Source organism: Cebus imitator, unplaced genomic scaffold (genome assembly GCF_001604975.1).
Source record: "Cebus imitator isolate Cc_AM_T3 unplaced genomic scaffold, Cebus_imitator-1.0 Scaffold51, whole genome shotgun sequence".
NCBI classification, from domain to species: Eukaryota; Metazoa; Chordata; class Mammalia; order Primates; family Cebidae; genus Cebus; species Cebus imitator.
The window spans coordinates 5,842,650-5,864,701 of NW_016107366.1; the positions used below are offsets into that span (position 1 = coordinate 5,842,650).

Sequence of the window (22,052 nt, forward strand, 5' to 3'; positions counted from 1 at the left end):
GCTCACCGCAACCTCCGCCTCCTGGGTTCAGGCAATTCTCCTGCCTCAGCCTCCTGAGTAGCTGGGATTACAGGGACGCACCACCATGCCCAGCTAATTTTTTGCATTTTTAGTAGAGACGGGGTTTCACCGTGCTGACCAGGATGGTCTCGATCTCTTGACCTCGTGATCCACCTGCCTCGGCCTCCCAAAGTGCTGGGATTACAGGCTTGAGCCACCGCGCCCGGCGAGATGGAGTTTTAATCTTGTTGCCCAGGCTGGAGTGCAAGGGTGTGATCCCGACTCACTGCAACCTCTGCCTCCCATGTTCAAGTGATTCTCCTGACTCAGTCTCCTAAGTAGCCGGGATTACAGGAAAGTGCCACCATGCCTGGCTAATTTTGTATTTTTTTTAGTAGAGACTAGGTTTCTCCCTGTTGGTCAGGGTGGTCTTGAACCCCCGATCTCAGGTGATCCGCCCACCTTTGCATCCCAAAGTGCTGGGATTATAGGCATGAGCCACCTCGCCCAGCCCAGTTATGATTTTTAAAAACTCTTAGCAATTAGGAATATAAGGAAATCTATAGCAACATCTTACTCAATGATAAATTGTTGAAAACTTGCCATCTGAGAAACCAGAGTGAATAAAGGATGCTAATTATCACCAATTCTATTCAATATTGTATTGAAGGTTCTAATTCAATATGGCACATCAAAGAAACAAAAGGCATAAAGATTGGAAAGAAGAAATAAAAATGTTATTATTCAGATATGCATGATTGCTTATGTAGATAATCCAAAACAATACACATAACAGCTAATAGAACTGGAGAGATGCTTTATATGCTACTTATGTAAAAAACTGACAATTTAGCTAATAGAACTGGAAAGACACTTTATATGTTACTTATGTAAAAAACTGGCAACTTAGTAAAACTTTAAAAGTACTACAAATTAAAAAAGATGCATTCCTGGTATCATAAGGATAAGGACCACATTTTGCATACTTTTCTTTATGTTACTTTTACATACAGTAACAATCCTGATAAATACTTGTTCAATGAGTTTGATAGGTACTTGAGTTAACAGGGACAATTAATTTTCTGACTTGGAAAACATTATTAAAATGCAAATATTTTAAAAGACTTAAAATAATTTAACTAGCAAGAAAGTTAATACTGGCTAAACTGAAAGAAATTGATACTACACATTTGGGGAAAGTATAGATTAACCTGAATGTTTTAGAAATCAGTTTGGCAGTATATATCAGAGCCTAATCACATTAATAAAGGACTGGTTGCTTTGAGCTGATAATCTCACTTAGGGGGAATTATTCTAAGGAAATAATCCCAAAGGAAAAAAGTTAAATGCACAAAGGTAATTACTGAAATATTACTTATGATAGTGAAAAAGTGACCAGCAATGGAAAGTTACTTATTTAACCTAATATTTGGGTTAAGGGCATATTTTGGATCCTGAATCTCCCCTCCAGCTCCCCCCACTGTTGTCACCTTAGGCTAACTACTTAATCTACATGAGCTTCAATTTCCTCTTCTATAAAATGAGTATAATAATAGTAACTACTTTATAGGATTATTGCAAGGATTGAATAAGCTATTAAAAACATAAAGTTCTTAGAACTTTGGAATTCTAAGCCTTCATGATTATTAAAAAGATTATATATCACATAAGAAAATGGTGACAATTTTAAGTCAAGAAAATGTGGTTTGAAAATCATATAATAGACCGGACGCAGTGGCTCACGCCTGAAATCCCAGCACTTTGGGAAGATAAGGCAGGCAGATCACCTGAGGTCAGGAGTTAGAGACCAGCCTGGCCAGTGTGGTGAAATCCCATCTGTACTAAAAATACAAAAATTAGCTGGGTGTGGTGCCAGACACCTGTAATCTCAGCTACTTGGGAGGCTGAGGCAAGAGACTGGCTTGAACCTGGGAGGCCAGCAATGCAGTGAGCTGAAATTGTGCCACTGCACTGCAGCCTGGGGGATAGAGCCAGACTTTGTCTCAAAAATAAAGAAAAGAAGAAAGAAAAGAAAGAAAAGGAAAGAAAGAAAGAAGGAAAGAAAGGAAGAGAAGAAAGAGAAGAAGGAAAGAAGGAAAGAAAGAAAGAAAAGAAAGAAAACCATGTAGTATATTTTTATACATGCATACATATATATAACATGTAATCTTTTATAAAAGTTATAAAATTATTCCCAGCCTATATTATAACTATGTTAAATTATATATATAGAAAAAGACTAGAAGAGAACACAAACAAATAATAGTCATGATTAACAGATGGATTTGTGAGTGGTCTCTTCATCTTGTAAACTGTTGTTTTACTTATGTTTACAACAAAGAAGAAATACTCTAAATTCTTTGGAGCAAACTTAATATAGAAAAGACATAGAATTTTTACCTCTTTGTCTTGAATGTTAGGGTCTGCATTATTTTCCATGAGAACTGCCATGCAGTTGATATAGCCTCCATAGGCTGCACACTGCAAAGGGGTTCTTCCTGCATAATCCTGGACATTTGGATTGATCTTATTTTCTATTAATATCTGGCAAACATCAGCATTTCCTCCCAGTGCTGCCCAATGTAGAAGAGAATGCCCATCTTGATCAACTAGATCTACCCTTGCTCCACCTGGAAAAGCACAAATATAATGAAAATGTCTAATATAAATAGCATTTATTAAAATGAAGAGAAGTAAAAAAAATTGTTCCTTAAATGCATTTATTAAAACAAATAGAAGTAAAATAATAACAAGTGTTCCTTAAATGCTTTATTCTTATCGAAATGCTTCCACATATATCGTCTACTTCAGATTTTTACAATAAGCTTGTAAACTGGACTTGGTAGGAATCACTCCCTCTTACTTAAAATAAAACTGAGGATCAGGCAGGTGAAGTGACTTCTCCTATATCAAGCAACTCCCAACAAGTGGAGCTAGGAGTAGAACTTGAGGTTCCTGATACCACGCTGGGTGATCCTTGTACTTGTGCAGCTCTGTGCTAAGGAAAGCTTTATCTCAAACAGAGTATGCAACAATTCCTACCTGTTAAGAGAGACTTATTAGGAGTACTCTCATTAACCCACCTTTAATGAGTGTCTGAATCACATCTTTGTGTCCCATCTCACAGGCTCGGAAAAGTGGAGTATGTTTCATAACATCGGCAGCATCTACTTGAGCGTTATTTTCCAGTAATAACTTCACGGTGCTGACATGGCCAGAAAGGGCCGCAGCATGCAAAGCTAAAAGGGGATCAAAGGAAGGTAATGAACTAGTCAATAACAATTTCACCTTTTAAATTATTATTTGTCCTTTCCTGTCTTGATTTCCCCATCATGTTGAATAAATGCAATCTCAATTTTTAAAGATTCCCTGGTTTATTTTTCGCTTTTATAGATCCTGCCTTCCTTCCTTTTCGTATTACTCACACTTTCCCCTTGCCTTCTATCTTTCTCTTCTTGCTGTTTTCTTGCCTTCCATCCTGTCGGTCTGAAATGGTATCCCCTTCTCAGCTACTAGTCTTCTCTTTTCAGCTACTAGTTTTCTCTTTTTCTCTTTCAAGAGAGCAAGAGAACAAATAATAACAAAGGGAAATGATTTAAATGATGTACACAATTCTGCCCAACAACCCACTCAATAAGCATATTCCCCTAAGGGGTCATGTGACTGGAGACATCAATCTACTGTTCCTTCTATTGGTTACATGTACTGTTCCTTCTGTTGGCCTGTGTACCCCAGTACTAAAAGCACACACATCCTGCTGCATTGAGTGCATTTTTAATACTGTATCACTCCAAATACAAGCCAGCTACTTCTCCAGGGCTCAATTTAAGAAACAATGAGGTGGCATGTGCCTATCGTTCCAGCTACTTGGGAGGCTGAGGCAGGAGGACTGCTTGAACCCAAGAGGTCTAGGCCAGTCTGGAGAAAACAGAGAGACTTCATCTCAAAAAAAAAAAAAAAAAAAGAAAAACAGGAATTTGTTTCACTGGAGAAAAACTGAGATGGAATATGGTCTTCTCTCTGGTGCCTTCCTGAGGTTTTAAAGAGGTTTTTGACTACATGTGTTTCATGTTACACTGACTCATGCCTATGTTACTCCATTATAATGCTTGGTTTATGCCATCCCTCTATAGGTTTGAATTGGCCACAGTAACATTTTGGAGGCATGGGCCAGTTCTAAGGATTGTGGCTCTATATGGCCTAGAACAGTGTCGCTTTCATAAAGGGTGATCCATGGAGCAAACCTGGGATGCATATTTTTGGGCTGGGTACTATTATAATGCTAGGTGTTTAGCAGGGAATAAAACAGGTAAGGTTACATTCTAGGAAGGGAAGCAAAGTGCAACAAAAAAAGCCCAAAACAATTCCCCATCGATAAAGTATTATATAGTGAGAACTGGCGTAATTAAAGTAATAAAAAGTGTTTTGGTACGTAGAGTCAACTTAGGGACTACTTTTGATTGGTGGTTACCGAAAGCCTTCCATAAGAGCTGATGATTAAGTTGAGACCTGAACCATAAAAAAGACAGAGTATTTTCAGCAAAGGGAAGAGTTAGTACAGGACAGGAATGATTGTATGTGTTTAAGGAAGAAAGGGTAGTTGCACCACAGTAAGTGACAGTGGAGTAAGCTGGAAAGGTAGAAAAGGCAAGATCACAAATGGTCCTATCAGTCAGACTGATGGAAGACACTTGAAGCGCTATATAAAGTGGAGTGATATTATCTGATTTATGCTTTAAACAGATCACTCTAGCTGTTCTGAGGAGAATGTTTCATAGTAGATTAGAATATAAGCAGGGAGACTGGTGAACATTTTTAGCAGTAGACTGAGTGAAAAATGATGCTGGTTTGACTAGGATGGTTGGAACAGAGATGGAGAGAAACAGAATGATTTGGAGCATGTTTTAGAGGTGGGGTCAACAGGACTTGCTACAGGATTTGAAACAGAATCTGTCCATATAGCCTGGGAATCTGAATGTAAACAAACACCTCTAGTAATTCTTATGCCATTCTTGAGTTTGGGAACCACTGACCTAAATGGCTGAATGTTAGTTTGACCTAGACAAGATTCAGACAGGCATGAGTAACTTCAAATATCTGAGTGCTATCACACAGAAGACAGCACAGGGCAGAACATTCAGTTTAACAAATTTTGGCTCAGTATAAGGAAGAACATTCTAATAGAGTTAAGATGAAGACAGTGGATTCGCTATATTGGAGCTGTTCAACAAGAGGCTGAAAAAGCACGGGTGAGAATATTATAAAGCAGATGAAAACATCATATTATATCTGTGATATTTCAGTGATTTCACATTTTAAAAGCATAAGAACCCTTTACCCCAAATGAAAATTTATAAAACACCTAACACATAAAACAAGTAAGAGTTGAGTGGCTCTGACTAAATTAGAAGTGGAGCATTACCCACTCGACTGCATATTCCCTCAGCTGAGTATTTCAGGTACCTCCACAGAAAGCTGTTGTTCTGAAGAACATGATTTGAAAAACCCAGGGCTATATTTAATTTTAAGATGACTTCTAATTCTGAAATGCTACAATTCTGTGATGTGGTATCAACTATGAGATATACTGTAAAGACATATCAATGTCAAGTTTTTAAAAAAGATAAAATTTCAATAAAGTAAAAGATAAAATTAATGAGCAAATGAAAGGAAATTCCCCATTTATAGCTATTTAAATTTGCTCTATTTTTATTTATTTATTTATTTGAGACAGATTCTCACTCTGTCTCCCAGGCTAGAGTGCAGTGGCATGATCTCAACTCAATGCAACCTCCACCACCCGGTTCAAGTGATTCTCCTGTCTCAGCCTTTGAAGTAGCTTGGACTACAGGTACCCACCACCATGCCTGGCTAATTTTTTTATTTTTAGTACAGGCGGGGTTTCACCATGTTGACCAGGCTAGTCTCAAACTCCTGACCTTAGATGATCCACCCACCTCAGCTTCCCAAAGTGCTGGGATTATAGGCATGAGGCACCACACCTGACTCAAATTTACTTTATTTAAAAATAACTTTCCTCTGAAATCTAGGTGAAGGCTTCCAAGAAAAAAAAATAATAGCCTTAGGCCAGGTGTGGTGACTCATGCCTATAATCCCAGAACTTTGGGAGGCCACAGTGGATGGATCACCTTGAGGTCACGAGTTTGAGACCAGCCTGGCCAACATGGTGACACCCTGTCTCTGCTAAAATTATAAAAATTACCTGGGTATGATGGCACACGCCTATAATCCCAGCTACTTGGAGGCTGAGGCAGGAGAATAGTTTAAACCTGGGAGGCAGAGGTTGCAGTGAGCTGAGACTGTGCCACTGCGCTCCAGCCTGGGTGACAGAGTGAGACTTCATCTCAAAAAATAAAAATAAAATAACATAAAAATAATCTTGGACTTAATTATTGTTACTCCCTCTTTGAAAAGTGCTGCAAGTTTATATAGAATCTTAAAATTAAAAAATATATATATAACTTTATATTATGGAAACCTTCAAACATATCCAAATGTAGATAATTGTCCAGTGAACTCAATATAGCTATCCCCAGCTTCAACAATTATCAATACATGGCTAATCTTATTTTATTTAAACACTATTCATTTCCTCCACTTCTAATTGTTTTGAAAAAAATTTTAGAGTCATATCCTTTCATCTGTAAATATTTTAGTATTTCTGAAAGACAACAATTCTTTTTTTTTTTTTTTTTTAAAGAGAATGATATAGACCTCACTATATCAGTCAGGGTCCAGTCAGAAGACAGAAACCATACCAGATATAATAGATAGAATTCAGTATAAATAATATTGGCTTTGTACGGAAGAAGTAAAATGGCAAAAAGAGAACACTAAGGTACCACAGAGGTAGCAAATGCAGGCAATAGCTACAAATCCTGGCCCTGCGGGGCGGGGGGGAAGGGTACAAAAAGAAGAGGATGATATTATTGAAACCTAAAAGCTTAGAAGAGCCCTGCAGAATGCAAACTCAGATCTCTGAGGAATGTCTCTGCTTGGCTGGTGCTATTGTCTCTGAGAAGGGTGTGCTGAGGCTGATACTGTGAATGTTGGCAAAACTGCAGAGTGAAACTATGAATGTTGGAAAAAACTGCAGGGTTCAATTAACCATTGTTGCTGAAATAAAGTATCACTGCTGTATTGAAGAAGCATTATTAGGGAGATGCTGACCATAGCAGGAAATAAAAACAAGAATAGGCTGGGCAAGGTGGCTCACACCTGTATTCTAAGCACATTGGGAAAGCTGAGGTGGGAGGATCACTTGAGCCCAGGAGTTCGGGACCAGCCTGGGCAACAAACATCGTGAGATCCCGTCTTATCATTATTATTTCTTTAACTTCTTTTTTTTTCTCTAAAAAAAGAAAAAGAAAAAAAAGCAAGAGCAGGAAGCAAACAGAAAGATGTAATTCCTTGTCCCTCTTCCATCCTTCCAGTCTCCCTCCAATGCTCCCTAATGGCGGACTCTAAAACAGCACCTGTGGCAAAGGGGAAATATGATTTGCAGAGCCCCAGGCCCAGCACTGTGAAGAAAGGAGAATAGCTTCATCACTGGTAAAACCATAATGGTGTTATCACACCTAAAAGACACTAACAGAAATTCTATAATATTCAGTAATGTTGACATTTTCCTGATGGCTTTAAAATTTTTTATAGTTTATTTATTTGAGTCAGGATCCAAATAATGTCCATACATTGCTATTGGTAAGACCTCTTTTTAATAGGAAGGAAGAAAAAAAAAAAACTTGTAGAGGGATGATGGAGAAGAACTCACTTTGATAGACAAGAAATGTCAGGAAGGCATCTCTGACATAATAAAATCCCCATATAAGAAAGAACCCAGCGAATTAATGAATCTGAGAATTTATGTCTGAACTTCAACCATGGTGCATAGGAGAAAGATACTTTTGGTTAAAGAACGTATCCTTGCCCATACCCTATTCAAATACCTGAAAAAGTTAAATTAAAATCAAAGCTAGTGATAAAGTAGAAGAATATATATTGGAAATATGACAAAATTAAATGTTCAGATCATTTATAAGGTCAATATCTATGTGTCTACACTATACCCCTTAAGAAATTTAAGAACTGTTGTTAGGCTTTGATAGATAAATACTTTTTTTTTTTTTTTTTTTGATGGAGTCTTACCCTGTCACCCAGGCTGGAGTGCAGTGATGCAATCTCAGCTCACTGCAACCTCCGCCTCCTGGGTTCAAGCAATTCTTCCACCTCAGCCTCCCGAGTAGCTGGGACCACAGGCGCGTGCCACCACGCCCAGCTAATTTTTGTATTTTGAGCAGAGACAGGGTTTCACCATGTTGGTCAGGATGGTCTCGATCTCTTGACCTCGTGATCCGCCCACCTTGGCCTCCCAAAGTGCTGTGATTACAGGCGTGAGCCATAGTGCCCGGCCAATAAATATTTTTGAAAGTTATAGTCTTTATTATAAAATTGAATTGTCTTCTTAAAAGAATTTTTTTGAGGCTGTGGTTGTTTCGGTATAGGGAGGGGATTTTAAGTGCAGCAACTCCCCTCCCTTCTTTCCCCTACTGCTGCATAAATAGTTTTGGTGGCCAAGAAAAATCTTATTCAGGATAACAGTAGATATAAATGGCTCTAGTATGTTTCTACTATTAAAAAAAATAACACGGAGAAGCCCCTTACTGATTTTTTATTCTATTCAGTGTTATTGTGGTGGTATTTCTCCTTCTCTTTCTGAGTTGTAAATAGGACACAATATACACAAGGAAGAGACCTCCAAGTTGACACTGAGGCTGAAAAACTACCTCATTAACCAACACATAGTTAAAGGCCTCTCCTATTAGAGAAAGAAATTAAAAGAAGCATCTAACAAGAGTTTTTGATGCAAGGTTGATTTGAAGCTTTGAAGCTTCTAGAGCCACGGGAGGTTATCTCTAAAAATGGGAGATTCAGGATGTGGTAATGCTATTCAAACCTGAGAAAAGAGCACAGTAAAGGAGACTGGTAAGAATACACTTAGATGTGTGCATTCCTTAAATGCAATTCTAAATTTTTGAAACTATAATTAATAACTACTAAATATGCATACCTTTAAAGTATACTTTTTTTTTTTTTTTACAAAAACATAAATGATCAGAAGAGTCCCCATTATCACGTCTAAGAAGCAACCAGATAACTAAATGCAACCATTTATTTGGTAGAAACATATGCTAATCTTAGCCATAATACTTGGAAGCAATAAAGCCTTTGGAGTTACAGCCTGGGAAACCCAAACTTAAAAACTTTAGACCAAAGTCAAACAATATTAGATTAGAAACAATGATCTCAAGTTGCTATTTTACAAGTTTTATAGCACCATCGACACTTTGGAACCTGAATAAAAGCAAATTGAATGTGTCTACCAGTTCTCACCTGTACCTCCATATTTGTCAGCCATGTTAATATCAATGTCCGATTTTAAGCTCAGCATAGTCCTAAGGACATCATCGCTGCCTTTGCCAGCTGCCCACATAAAGGATGTTCTTCCTTCCAAGTCTGAATCATCTTTCACTGAAGGATGTTTTAAAAACACTTTAACCGTATCCTGTAAGAAAACTTGATTTAAAAAATGGAGACAAAACAGTAGTATTTTCTATGGTAATAAAGTCATATAATAATATGTGACTTCCATTAAGAAGCAAAGCATTTTCTCCTTGCTTTTGAATCTAATTAAATTATCTTTTTATTAATGACAGAACTACAATTTCCACTGAAGATATCAATCCTCTGTCCTTACAAATTAGTTGTAGTTTCCATAACACTTCACAAATATCACCTAACTTTCCCACTCAACATCCTCAAAATGGAAAATAATCATCTTCAATCAAGCTTGGAAACCTTATAGGTCATTGTTTGAGTGACAGTTAAAGACTCACAAGTATTCAGTATTTTATTTATTAATGACAAAAATTAAAATATATGTTTTCTTTTTTTTTTTTGAGAGGGAGTGTTAGTCTGGAGTGTAGTGGTACGATCTCGGCTCACTGCAACATCCTGGGTTCAAGCAATTCTCCTGCCTTAGCCTCTTAAGTAGCTAGGATGTGTCAACACACTGGACTAACTGTTGTATTATTAGTAGAGATGGAGTTTTACTATGTTGGCCAAGCTGGTCTTCAACTCCTGACCTCAAGTTATCTGTCTGTCTTGGCTCCCCAAAGTGCTGGGATTACAGGTCTGAGCCACTGTACCCGGTCCATAAAATATGTTTTCTTGGACATTTTACACGAGGCCCATCTATTCAGGCATGCCTCCAGAAAAGGGTCTGCATTCTCTCATTGCATTTTTTGTTTGTTTGTTTTTGCCTTAAATCCAGGAACTGATTGGAACTATGTGACTAGTTACTAAACATTTTTAAAATGGTTAATGTATTTATGGAATGGTGATTGACGGTTGTTGAGAAAAAAGTGCTCAATTCATTAAAATAAATATTTATTTAGCAATTCCTTTATTACGGAATTGTCCTCCTGTGAAATCATGTAAAAATTAGGACCCTTGACAATTCTATTAGTGCCTCAGAATTTTAATGGGGGTTAATATTCCAGCATTTTAAATTGCCTCTTTCCTCAGAACTCAAACTCATACAAACTTTTAGAAAGATCATAGAAACTGGCCGGGTGTGGTGGCTCACACCTGTAATCCCAGCACTTTTGGAGGCCGAGGTGGGAGGATCACCTGAGGTCAGGAGTTTGAGACCAGCCTGACCAACATGGAGAAACCGTGTCTCTACTAAAAATACAAAATTAGCCAGGCTTGGTGGTGCATGCCTGTAATCTCAGCTATTTGGAAGGCTGAGGCAGGAGAATCGCTTGAACTCAGGAGGCAGAGATTGCGGTGAGCCGAGATCACGCCATTGCACTCCAGCCTGGGCAACAGAAGCAAAATTCCGTCTCAAAAAAAAAAAAAAAAAAAAGAAAGAAAAAAAAGAAAGATCCTAGAAACATTTGCTTGAATGGAGGTAAAAGAGTTTCAGACAAAAAATTCTGGATGCTGTGAGCTGATGAAAAATGTATAACATGTTGGCTCAGTATTTTACAGAAAGAAGACTTTGAGGCCTCATCTAATCTAGTCCCTTATTTTACAGATGAAGAAATTTAGGTTCCAAGGTCATATAAATATTGGTGGCAGATAAAGTAATATAATCCAGGGTTAAATCATAGCACTCCTTCTACTGCATCAGACATTGCTTTCTACTTTTAAGACTATTTGTTGAGTTACTGAGGTATACTTAGTGCTCCTAAAGTCTAATGGATATGCTTATTAGGCATAATAAACCTATTTGCATAAAGAAATGAACTTTAAAAGTTTGTGATTTTTTTGCTTTGTTTTCCTTTACTAATTTGCAAACATGTCTTTGCTGAGTATGTTTTTACTTAATGATGAATATTTACAGGGCTCTGTGTCTGTAGGGGAATGTGTCTGTATTTTTCAAGAAGCGAGTTGTAACTTCTTGTCAGTTAATAGAGGACAAGGAGATCAAGGGACTTGAAACTGAGCTTATAAAATTTGTATAATTATTTAAAATCAACTCTGGAATTGGTGGATTACCCAACAAAATATTTCTTTGAATAAAATTATTATATTATTATAGTATTGAATCATTATAAAGAATAATGTTCTACCATTTTTTCTTGTTTCCACTAGCACACTTATTTTATTATTGGTGTCTGTATATATATTAAATCTGGGCTCTAAGTTTTGTGTTCAAGACCATGAACAAGTCATTTAATCTCACAGAACCTTGTTTTGTTTTGTTTTGCTTTCTGTAAACAGGGGATAACTTGACTTATCTAATAGGCTTGTGTTGATTTATGGGTTAAGCTCTGATTTCTATAGATTGAATAGACTGGGTCAAGTTAATTTTCTATCTATTTGTAATAAGAAAAAGCTTCTCCTAAAATACTGCTTTGTTAGGTGATAACAGATAATGATTTGTCAAAATGCTAGGTGGTAAATTTAATAAGGTTAGGAATACCAAGAAGGAAGGATTATAGGAATAGTTGTTCTGGATACTCTAGTATCCTGGATTTGAGTAGGAAGGGTGTGAAGATAAGATATTTTAGAGATCTTAAGTATTTAATAGAGCATTTGGAGAGGTCACAGAGATGAAATTATACTATGCTTGATGATAGATTTATTTATTTATATATATATTTTTTATGAGATGGAGTCCTGCTCTGTTGCCCAGGCTGGAGTGCAGTGGTGCCATCTTGGCTTACTGCAACCTCCAGCTCCTGGGTTCAAGTGATTCTACTGCCTCAGCCTCCCGAGTAGCTGGGACTACAGGCATCTGCCACCTCGCCTGGCTAATTTTTGTATTTTTAGTAGATGGCTATATTGGCTGGTCTCAAACTCCAGACCTCAGGTGATCTGCCCTCCTCGGCCTCCCAAAGTGCTGGGATTACAGGCATGAGATCATGAGATATACCATGCCTGGCCTGATAGTATTATTATAATTTAATTAAACAAAGGGTTTCACTATGCATACCCATGTAGAAGGCAGCAAAATCTGCTTTAATGTGTGCATCCTTGGATGAATCTGGCTCTTTTTTTTTTTTTTTTTTTTTATATGGAGTCTTGCTCTGTTGCCTAGGCTGGAGTGCAATGGCATGATCTCGGCTCACTGCAACCTCTGCCTCCTGGGTTCTTGCAATTCTCCTGCCTCAGCCTCCCGAATAGTTGCGACTACAGGCGCGTGCTGCCACACCCGGCTAATTTTTGTATTTTATTAGAGGCAGGGTTTCACCATGTTGCCCAGGCTGGTCTTGAACTCCTGAGCTCACGCAATCTGTCTGCCTTGGCCTCCAAAAGTTCTGGGATTACAGGCATGAGTCACTGTGCCTGGCCAAATCTGGTTCTTGATAGCTATTCATACTCAGGAAGCTGAAGTAGTCTGGACACTATCATGCTGTGTGGGGTGGACTGAGGACATGATGAGAAAGTGGAGGGGAAGAATTATGAAGAATATTCAGTATTTTTGGAAATAATTCATTTTTACATCCTCAGATGTATAATATACATAATTATCAGCACTAGTAGTAATGAGAATACATTCTATTTCTTGAGTACCTGCTCTATGCCAAGGTATACATCAGACACTTGTCATAAATTTTCTCTAATCTTTACAACAATCCTGAAAGAAAAGGTATAATTATCCTCATCTTACATATGAAGAAACTAGGATTAAGAAACTTGTGGGCCGGGCGCGGTGGCTCAAGCCTGTAATCCCAGCACTTTGGGAGGCCGAGGCGGGTGGATCACGAGGTCAAGAGATCGAGACCATCCTGGTCAACATGGTGAAACCCTGTCTCAAAAAAATATAAAACATTAGCTGGGCATGGTGGCACGTGCCTGTAATCCCAGCTACTAAGGAGGCTGAGGCAGGAGAATTGCCTGAACCCAGGAGGCGGAGGTTGTGGTGAGCCGAGATCGCGCCATTGCACTCCAGCCTGGGTAACAAGAGCGAAACTCCGTCCCCCCACAAAAAAAAAAAAGAAACTTGTGTAAGGTAATACAGTTTGGCAAATTGCACAGACAAGATTCTAGCTGAGATTGTGCTAGTTCCAAAGCCTTACCACACTGCTTTCAGGACAATTACACATGGCTGAACACTATGATGTTCTCAGTGCTATTAAAGTAATACTAAGATGAAGTACTCTTACAGTAAAGTAAATTGTTATGCTTAACATTAAAATAAAAACTGTATAAAACTTCAGATGTGACTCACAAGTTACAAAAAACAGACTATCATTTGCATCACAGAGTGAACAGCATGAACCATTGTTAAGAGATAATAGCTATACAAACACAGACAAATGAGTCTAAGTAAAGCTGGGCAGAGCTGAATAAGGACAGTGGATTGTATCAACGTCAATTTCCTGTTTGTGATATTGTATTAGATATTACCATTAGAGTGAATTAGGTGTAGGAGTGCAAAAAGCTTATTGGAAAAATAAATTAATAAAAAACAGAGTGAACTAGGTGAAGAGTACATAGGATCTTGCTATATTATTTTCTACAACTACATATGAATCTATGACTATATAAAAATAAAAATTTTCACTAAGAAAAAAGGGCATTGTCTTGTTTTACGTACAGCAAAGTTACTTTGAGCTGCATAGTGCAAAGGTGTGGCTCCTTGGCTGTCAGATGGGATAGTTCCAGACTTATTTCTTTCTAAAAGGAGATGGACAATCTGTGCGTGGCCTGAGAAAAGACACAAAAAGGTAATTATCACTTATAAAGGACGTTAATTAATTTATGATCTTTTTCAATAAAAAAGGTAAGAAAAATCACTAACACATAACATAGCATTCAAAATGATTTCTGAACAGCAGCCCTCTGGGCAGCCTCTTCTAGCTTCTCGCTAACATATTAATACGAGGTAGAACAAAATTAAAACTTACTAAAAACTTTATGCTTCAATCAGATAAAAATGACATTAAGTATAATTGTCAGGCTGAGAAAAAACTTAGTAGGTATCTCCTCATTGCATTCCCTGGCTTCACTTTATAAAGCTGCCTAAAGCAAAGGAGGGGAAGGAGAGGAAGATGCTTTAGAGCCAGGCCCTCTTAGGCTTCACTGCTCCTACTCTCAAGGTTCCATTGCCCAACCAAACAACTGCACAGCTGTTCTCTTCTACTATCAGGTGGACAAACTATAATAGTATCTCTTCTATCTCTGAGGCCTCCCATCCCTATGTTCTCCCTCCCACAATCTTTTATTATATTTATATTTTATAACATCTAGGTAGTGATTTCAAATCCCAGAAAACAAGCGGGCAGGTATGATGAGGTAGCGATGAAGACAATACAGTGCATTCTGGAGGATGTGATCTCCGCAAGTGAAGAGCTGTAGAAAAGATTTAAAAATGACTAAACCTGGTAGTAGTGCACGTAGGAAACCTGAAATTTCATACACTGTATTGCTTTCAGATATCGGAGAATGAAGAAGATGTCACATTAGTAGAGCGAGGATATACTGCATAAAAGCCAGGCAGAAAAAAGTAATTTGAGTGGAAGTTGTGTTCACCTATCTGCTCTCCAGATGTGATATACGATGGAGTTCTCCATAACACAAATGTAGACTCCAAGAAATCTTTGCCACATAGTTACTCTAAACACATTTCATTTTGTTTGAGATATAAAAGGAAAAATTCAGTAAAGACTACATAAAACATACTATCGGAAAGGGAAAAAGAAACACTGTCAGAAAGATAAATAGCATACCTCTGAACATGATCTAGAGAAGGATCCAGAGGAAAATTTCAGGGAACTGGTATCCTTGACTTAGTGCAAAAAGAGATGGCTTCTATGAAACAGAAACAGGATATTCTAAGAAGAAAACAGAGTGAAACAAAAAAGTAATGGAAGGAAGTTAAAAGGAAATGAAATGAGAAAAAAATATATAGGTAAAAGAAGGAAATAAAAATATAACCCAAAATGCAATCTATACAGGAGGCGGAAAGAAAGTAGAACTTAAGAACAAAAAGTCAATTTAGTTATGTGGAGACAAATTTGCCAAGTCAGTCCAGAATTCAGAGGAAAAAGAAAAAGAGATGTAAAATAAATCTGAATAATAATTATAAATCTGATGATAAAAGTGAGTGCACATATACACATCATTTTTAAAAAAAGACAGTGTATAATTTAAAAACTAAGATCAAGATTATAATAATTAGGGGGGAAACCTCAGATTACATTAACAATTACGAAAAGAGTGATGAGTATCTGCATTAAATTTTTTATCTTGAATAGGTGGGAATCAATAGATACATTTTGGCTCTTGACTCTGATTCAGGTTTTAAAAAAATTTTGATAAATTTAAAAGTAACCACAAACAGAAACTAAACCCTCCTAAAAACATTAGGCAACTCAAAACCAAATAACAACAACGAATCTAAGCCATATACCAAAAAGCAGAAAGCAAAGGAAACAGGAAAAAACCAAACAAAAATTTTAAATGGAAAACACTAATAATAGCAGAATAGCAGGAAAAAAAGACCAGATTATTTATTTTATAGCAATGATCATTAGTGGGTAAAACTACTTTATTGAAAGAGAAAGACTTTCAGATTGGCTCCACAGACAGAAAAATCCACCATACGCGTAAAACACATATATACACTCTCTCATCTATAAAAGTGATCTTCCAAAAGGTTAAGTAAAAGGCATATCAGGAAAATATAAAGAAAAAACTCAAATATCATAGTATTAGCACAAGCATAAAGTTAAAGCCCTTCTCCCCAAAAATATAGGCATTGAATGTGAAAAGAGGTTTATGTTACATTTCCATGTTGTCAATAAATGTGAATTACTTTTATTACAAAAATTTAAAGATATGATGTTGAAATTAAAACTAATATTTAACAGAAAATAAATTTATATTACTATAATTTAGTTTACAAAACCATGCAACATATCAGTTAGAAATTAAAATAATTAACTAGGAGTTGGGAGTGAATGGTGGAAGGAAGGGCACAGAAATATTCCTATACTCATGAAGCTCCTTCTACTGTTAATCCTTTGAGGTACATACCTAATAAAGCTGCCCAGTGCAGTGGGGTTCGAAATAAGTTATCATAAGATGTTATATTGCAGCTTTCATACGAGGTCAAGACATCAACCACAGTCACATTCCCATCAGCAACTGCAAAGTGAAGAGGAGTTCGACCCTCGTAGTCTTGCCAGTTCAGTAAAGACTCCGTTGGAGCAGCATCCTGATTTGAAGGAACCAGAGACTTCAGACATACATGGAATCCTTAATAAATTACATTAGGCATAAGTATATTTTTCTTTCTTTCTTTTTTAGAAACAGGGTGTCGTTCTGTCACCCAGGTTGGAGTACAGCGGAATGATCATAGCTCACTGCAGCCTCAAACTCCTGGGGCTCAAGCAAACCTCCTGCCTCAGCCTCCCAAATAGCTGGGATTACAGGCACACCCCACCACACCTGGCTAATTCTTGTGTTTTTTTGTAGAGATGGGGTTTTGCTACATTGCTTAGGCTGGTCTTGAAATCCTGGGCTTAAGTAAGCCCCCCAACTCAGCCTCCCAAAATCTGGGATTATGGGCACAAATATTAAATGAGGAATTTTCTAAATAAGACCTCTACATTCTCTCTTAGCACAAGTGATAAATTCAGGAAAAAGTACAAAGCCTAAATCTTAAAAAAATTATTTTCATATTTAATTATAAAAAGTACAAAAAAGAATATAATAACCATTGCATACTAATTATCTAAATTAAAAGTGTGTCAACATTTTGCCTGATATGCTTTAGTTTCTGTTATGGTTCAACTAAAGATGTATATTTTATACTTTTGTACATACATATGTATCCATAAACAATACATAAATTTTGTATGTGTGTTTTCAATATTTACATTGTGGCAATGCACATACATCCTTTGGCAATTCTTTCTTTCAACAACATACTTTGGATATCTATGTTGTTACTGGTTTAATTATTAAGGTGCTTAAATAAACCATAATTTAGCTATCTATTTTCCTACTGAGGGACATTTAGGCTACTGCCATTTTTTTTCACTGTTACAGGTAATGCTGCAATTAATGTTTCCTTTACATGTCCCTTGTAGCACACGTGTAAGGTTTTTCCATAGGCTAGATATGTAGAAGGGGAAGTGCTGGGATGAAGGATATCTTCAAATAGGTATTGTCACATCACTCTCCAAATGGTCTTATCAATTAACACACCCACACCCATGAAAATAGGTAAAAATTTTTATTTTCCTAATGCTGGCACAAATTAATCATTTGGTATTATCAAGCTTACTGCATTTTTCTCTTATGGTTATGAAAGATATTTCACTGCCGTTTTAACTTGTAGTTCATTTATGAACAGGGTTGAGATTTTTAAATCACGTGTTTACTAGTGATTCAGTTTGATATCTCTGTAAATGGACAGTTTACAACATTAATTAATTTTTCGACTGGATCTTTGTAGCAGGCATTATCGAAATTACCAGGCAGATTTGAAAAAGAACCAACTAGAACTTTCAGAAGTGAAAAATAGAATCACTAAGATTAAAGGTTCAATGGATAGGGTAAACAACAGAATAGACTTATTTGAAGAAAGACCTAGTAAACTGGAAGACAGATCTGATGTCATTACCCAGGATGTAGCAGAAAGAGATAAGGACATGAGAATATAAAAGAGAAATTAAAAGACATGGAGGATAAGATAAAAAGGCTTAAAATATATATAATTGCACACACTAAAAGCAAGAGTAGAGAGAATGAAGGAGAGGTGATATTTAAAGATAACAGCTACAAATGTTTGGCAGAACTGAGATACAATAGTTAGAATGTATACCAAACAGGATTTTTTTTAAAAGGCAACACCTAGACATACTGTAGAAAAACTGTAGAATGCCAAACAAAGAGCAAAATCTTAAAGCGGTCTGACAGAAAAGACACATCATGTATAAAGGAATGACAGTAAGACCAATAACATACTCCTTAAGAGCAATAATAAAAGGCAGAAAGTAGCAAAATAATATCCTGAAAGAGCTGAGAAAAATAGATTCCTAGGACTGTGTACACAGGATAATAGTTTTTTTTCAAGAGTGAGGTTAAGAGGCAAACATTCTTAACAATTAAAAACAGAGTTGGCTGCCGGGCGCGGTGGCTCAAGCCTGTAATCCCAGCACTTTGGGAGGCCGAGGCGGGTGGATCATGAGGTCAAGAGATCGAGACCATCCTGGTCAACACGGTGAAACCCGGTCTCTACTAAAACTACAAAAAATTAGCTGGGCATGGTGGCGTGTGCCTGTAATCCCAGCTACTCAGGAGGCTGAGGCAGGAGAATTGCCTGAGCCCAGGAGGCAGAGGTTGCGGTGAGCTGAGATTGCGCCATTGCACTCCAGCCTGGGTAACAAGAGCGAAATTCCGTCTCCAAAAAAAAAAAAAAAAAAAAAAAAAAAAAAAAGTTGGCTGGGTGTGGTAGCTCACTCCTGTAATCCCAGCACTTTGGGAGGCCGAGGCAGGTGGATCACTTGTGGCCAAGAGTTCAAAACCAGTCTGGCCAACATGGTGGAAACCCTATCTCTACTAAAAATACAAAAACTAGCCGGGCGTGGTGGCATGTGCCTATAGTCCCAGCTACTCAGGAGGCTGAGGCAGGAGAATCAGTGGAACCCAGGAGGTGGAGGTTGCAGTAAGATGAGATCATGCCACTGCACTCCAGCCTGGATGACAGTGTGAGACTTTGTCTCAAAAACAAACAAACAAACAAAAAACACCACTGAAAGATCTATACTAAAGAGAGTCTAGACGATAACTCGACAAGATGGCAGAATAAGAACAACTGTGGTCTGCACCTCTCAGTGAGAACAACGCAGAAGACAGGTGATTTCTGCAATTCCAACTGACGTACCCAGTTCATTGGGACTCTTTAAACAGTGGGTATAGTCCACAGAGGGTGAGCAGAAGCAGGGTAGGGTGTTCCCCCACCCCTAGAAGTGCAAAGGATCAGGGAACTCCCTCCCCTAGACAAGGGGAGCCATGAGGGACTGTGCCATGAGGGATTGTGCTATCTGGCCCATGTACTATGCTTTTCCCATGGTTTTTGCAACCAGCAGACTAGGAGATTCCCTCAGGTGCCTACACCACCAGGGTCCTTGGTTTCAAGCACAAAACTGGGTGGCCCTTTGGGCAGGCACTGAGCTAGCTGCAGGAGTTCTCTTTTGTACCCCAGTGGTGCCTCAAACCCCAGCAAGTCAAAACCATTCACTCCTCTAGAAAGGGGGCTGACACCAGGGAGCCAAGTGGTTTTCCTCTGTGGATCCCACCCCCTCCAGAGCCCATCAAGCTAAGATCCACTAACTTGAAATTCTTCCTGCCAGCACAGCAGTCTTAAGTTGACCTGGGACACTCAAGCTTGGTAGGGGGAGGGGTATCCACCATTACTGAAGCTTGAGTAGGCGGTTTTCCCTCACAGGGTAAACAAAGCCTCAGGGAAGTTCGGATTGGGTGGAGCCTATCATAGCATGGCAAAGCCACTGTAGCCAGACTGCCTCTCTAGATTCCTCCTCTCTGGGCAGAGGATCTCTGAAAGAAAGGCAGCAGCCCTAGTCAGGGGTTTATAGATAAAACTCCCAACCTCCTGGGACAGAGCACGTAGGGGAAGAGGTGGCTGTGGGCACAGCTTCAGCAGACTTAAATGTTTCTTCCTGCCAGCTCTGAAGACAGCAGCAGATCTCCCAGCACAGTGCTTGAGCTCTGCTAAGGGACAGATTGTTTCCTCAAGTGGGTCCCTGACCCCTGTGCTGTATGACTGGGAGATACCTCCCAGCAGGGGTCAACAGACACCTCATACAGGAGAGCTCTGATGGGCATCTGGCATGTGCTCCTCTGGGATGAAGCTTCCAGAGAAAGGAGCAGGCAGCAACCTTTACTGTTCTGAAGCCTCTGCTGCTTCTACCCAGGCAAACAGGGTCTGGAGTGGACCTCCAGCCAACTCCAACAGACCTCTACAAGAGAAGCCTGACTATTAGAAGAAAAAACTAATGAACAGAAAGCAATAACATCAACATCAACAAAAAGCATGCCCATGCAAAACCCCATCCAAAGGTCATCAGCATCAAAGATCAAAGGTAGATAAATCCATGAAGATGAGGAAAAACCTGCATACAAATGCTGAAAACTCCAAAAACCAGAATGCCACTTCACCTCCAAAGGAACTACTTGCCAGCAAGGGAACAAAACTGGACAGGGAATGAGTTTGACTAATTGACAGAAGTAGGCTTCAGAATGTGGGTAATAACAAACTCTCCAAGCTAAAGGAGTATGTTCTAACCCAACGCAAGGAAGCTAAGAACCTTGATAAAAGGTTACAGGAACTGCTAACTAGAATAGCCAGTTTATAGTAGAACATAAATGACCTGATGGAGCTGAAAAACACAGCACAAGAACTTCGTGAAGCATACACAAATATCAATAGCCAAATCAATCAAGTGGAAGAAACGATATCAGGGATTGAAGGAAGTGGTTTAATGAAATAAAGCATGAATACAAGATTACAGAAAAAAGAATGAAAAGGAATAAATAAAGCCTCCAAGAAATATGGGACTATGTTAAAAGACCAAACCTACGACTGGTGTACCTGAAAGTGACAGGGAGAATGAAACCAAATTGGAAAACACACTTCAGGATATTATCCAGGAGAACTTTCCCATTCTAGCAAGACAGGCCAACATTCAAATTCAGGAAATACAGAGAACACTACTAAGATACTCCTCGAGCAGAGCAACCCCAAGAGACATTAATTGTCAGATTCACCAAGGTTCAAAAAAAAAAAAAAAAAAAAGGTTGAGAGCAGCCAGACAAAAACATCAGGCTACTAACAAAGGGAAGCCCATCAAACTAACAGCAGATCTCTCTGCAGAAACCCTATAAGCCAGAAGAGAGTGGGGGCCAATATTTCAACATTTAAAAAAAAATAATTTTCAACCCAGAATTTCATATTCAGCCAAACTAAGCTTCATAAATTTTTTTTTTTTTTTTTTTGAGTCGGAGTTTCGCTCTTGTTACCCAGGCTGGAGTGCAATGGCACAATCTCGGCTCACCGCAACCTCCGCCTCCTGGGTTCAGGCAATTCTCCTGCCTCAGCCTCCTGAGTAGCTAGGATTACAGGCACGCACCACCATGCCCAGCTAATTTTTTGTATTTTTAGTAGAGACGGGGTTTCACCATTTTGACCAGGATGGTCTCGATCTCTTGACCTCGTGATCCACCTGCCTCGGCCTCCCAAAGTGCTGGGATTACAAGCGTGAGCCACCACGCCCGGCCATAAAATTCTTTACAGATAAACAAATGCTGAGAGATTTTTGTCACCACCAGCCCTGCCTCACAAGAGCTCCTGAAGGAAACACTAAATATGGGAAGGGAAAACCGGTACCAGCCACTGCAAAAGCATACCAAAATATAAGGAGCAACAACACTATGAAGAAACTTCATCAACTAATGTGCAAAATAACCGGCTAGCATCATGATGACAG

At 38.4% G+C, this 22,052-nt stretch overlaps 1 protein-coding gene across 4 annotated transcripts in view; it reads right to left on the reverse strand.

Annotated features, from left to right (window-relative positions):
• Nucleotides 1-22,052, reverse strand: part of INVS (inversin) — a 188,727-nt gene that overhangs the window by 41,355 nt on the left and 125,320 nt on the right. For 3 of the 4 annotated variants that reach the window (XM_017527796.2, XM_017527797.2, XM_037738233.1), the window contains exons 6-10: nt 16,573-16,753; nt 14,132-14,241; nt 9,412-9,583; nt 3,084-3,239; nt 2,401-2,630 (exon numbers count right to left, since the gene is read on the reverse strand). In XM_017527796.2, coding sequence (XP_017383285.1) covers nt 2,401-2,630; nt 3,084-3,239; nt 9,412-9,583; nt 14,132-14,241; nt 16,573-16,753 — 849 coding nt within the window. Of the gene's footprint in view, nt 1-2,400; nt 2,631-3,083; nt 3,240-9,411; nt 9,584-14,131; nt 14,242-15,263; nt 15,349-16,572; nt 16,754-22,052 lie in introns of those variants that run through there. The other variant, XM_017527798.2, reaches the window with a different exon arrangement.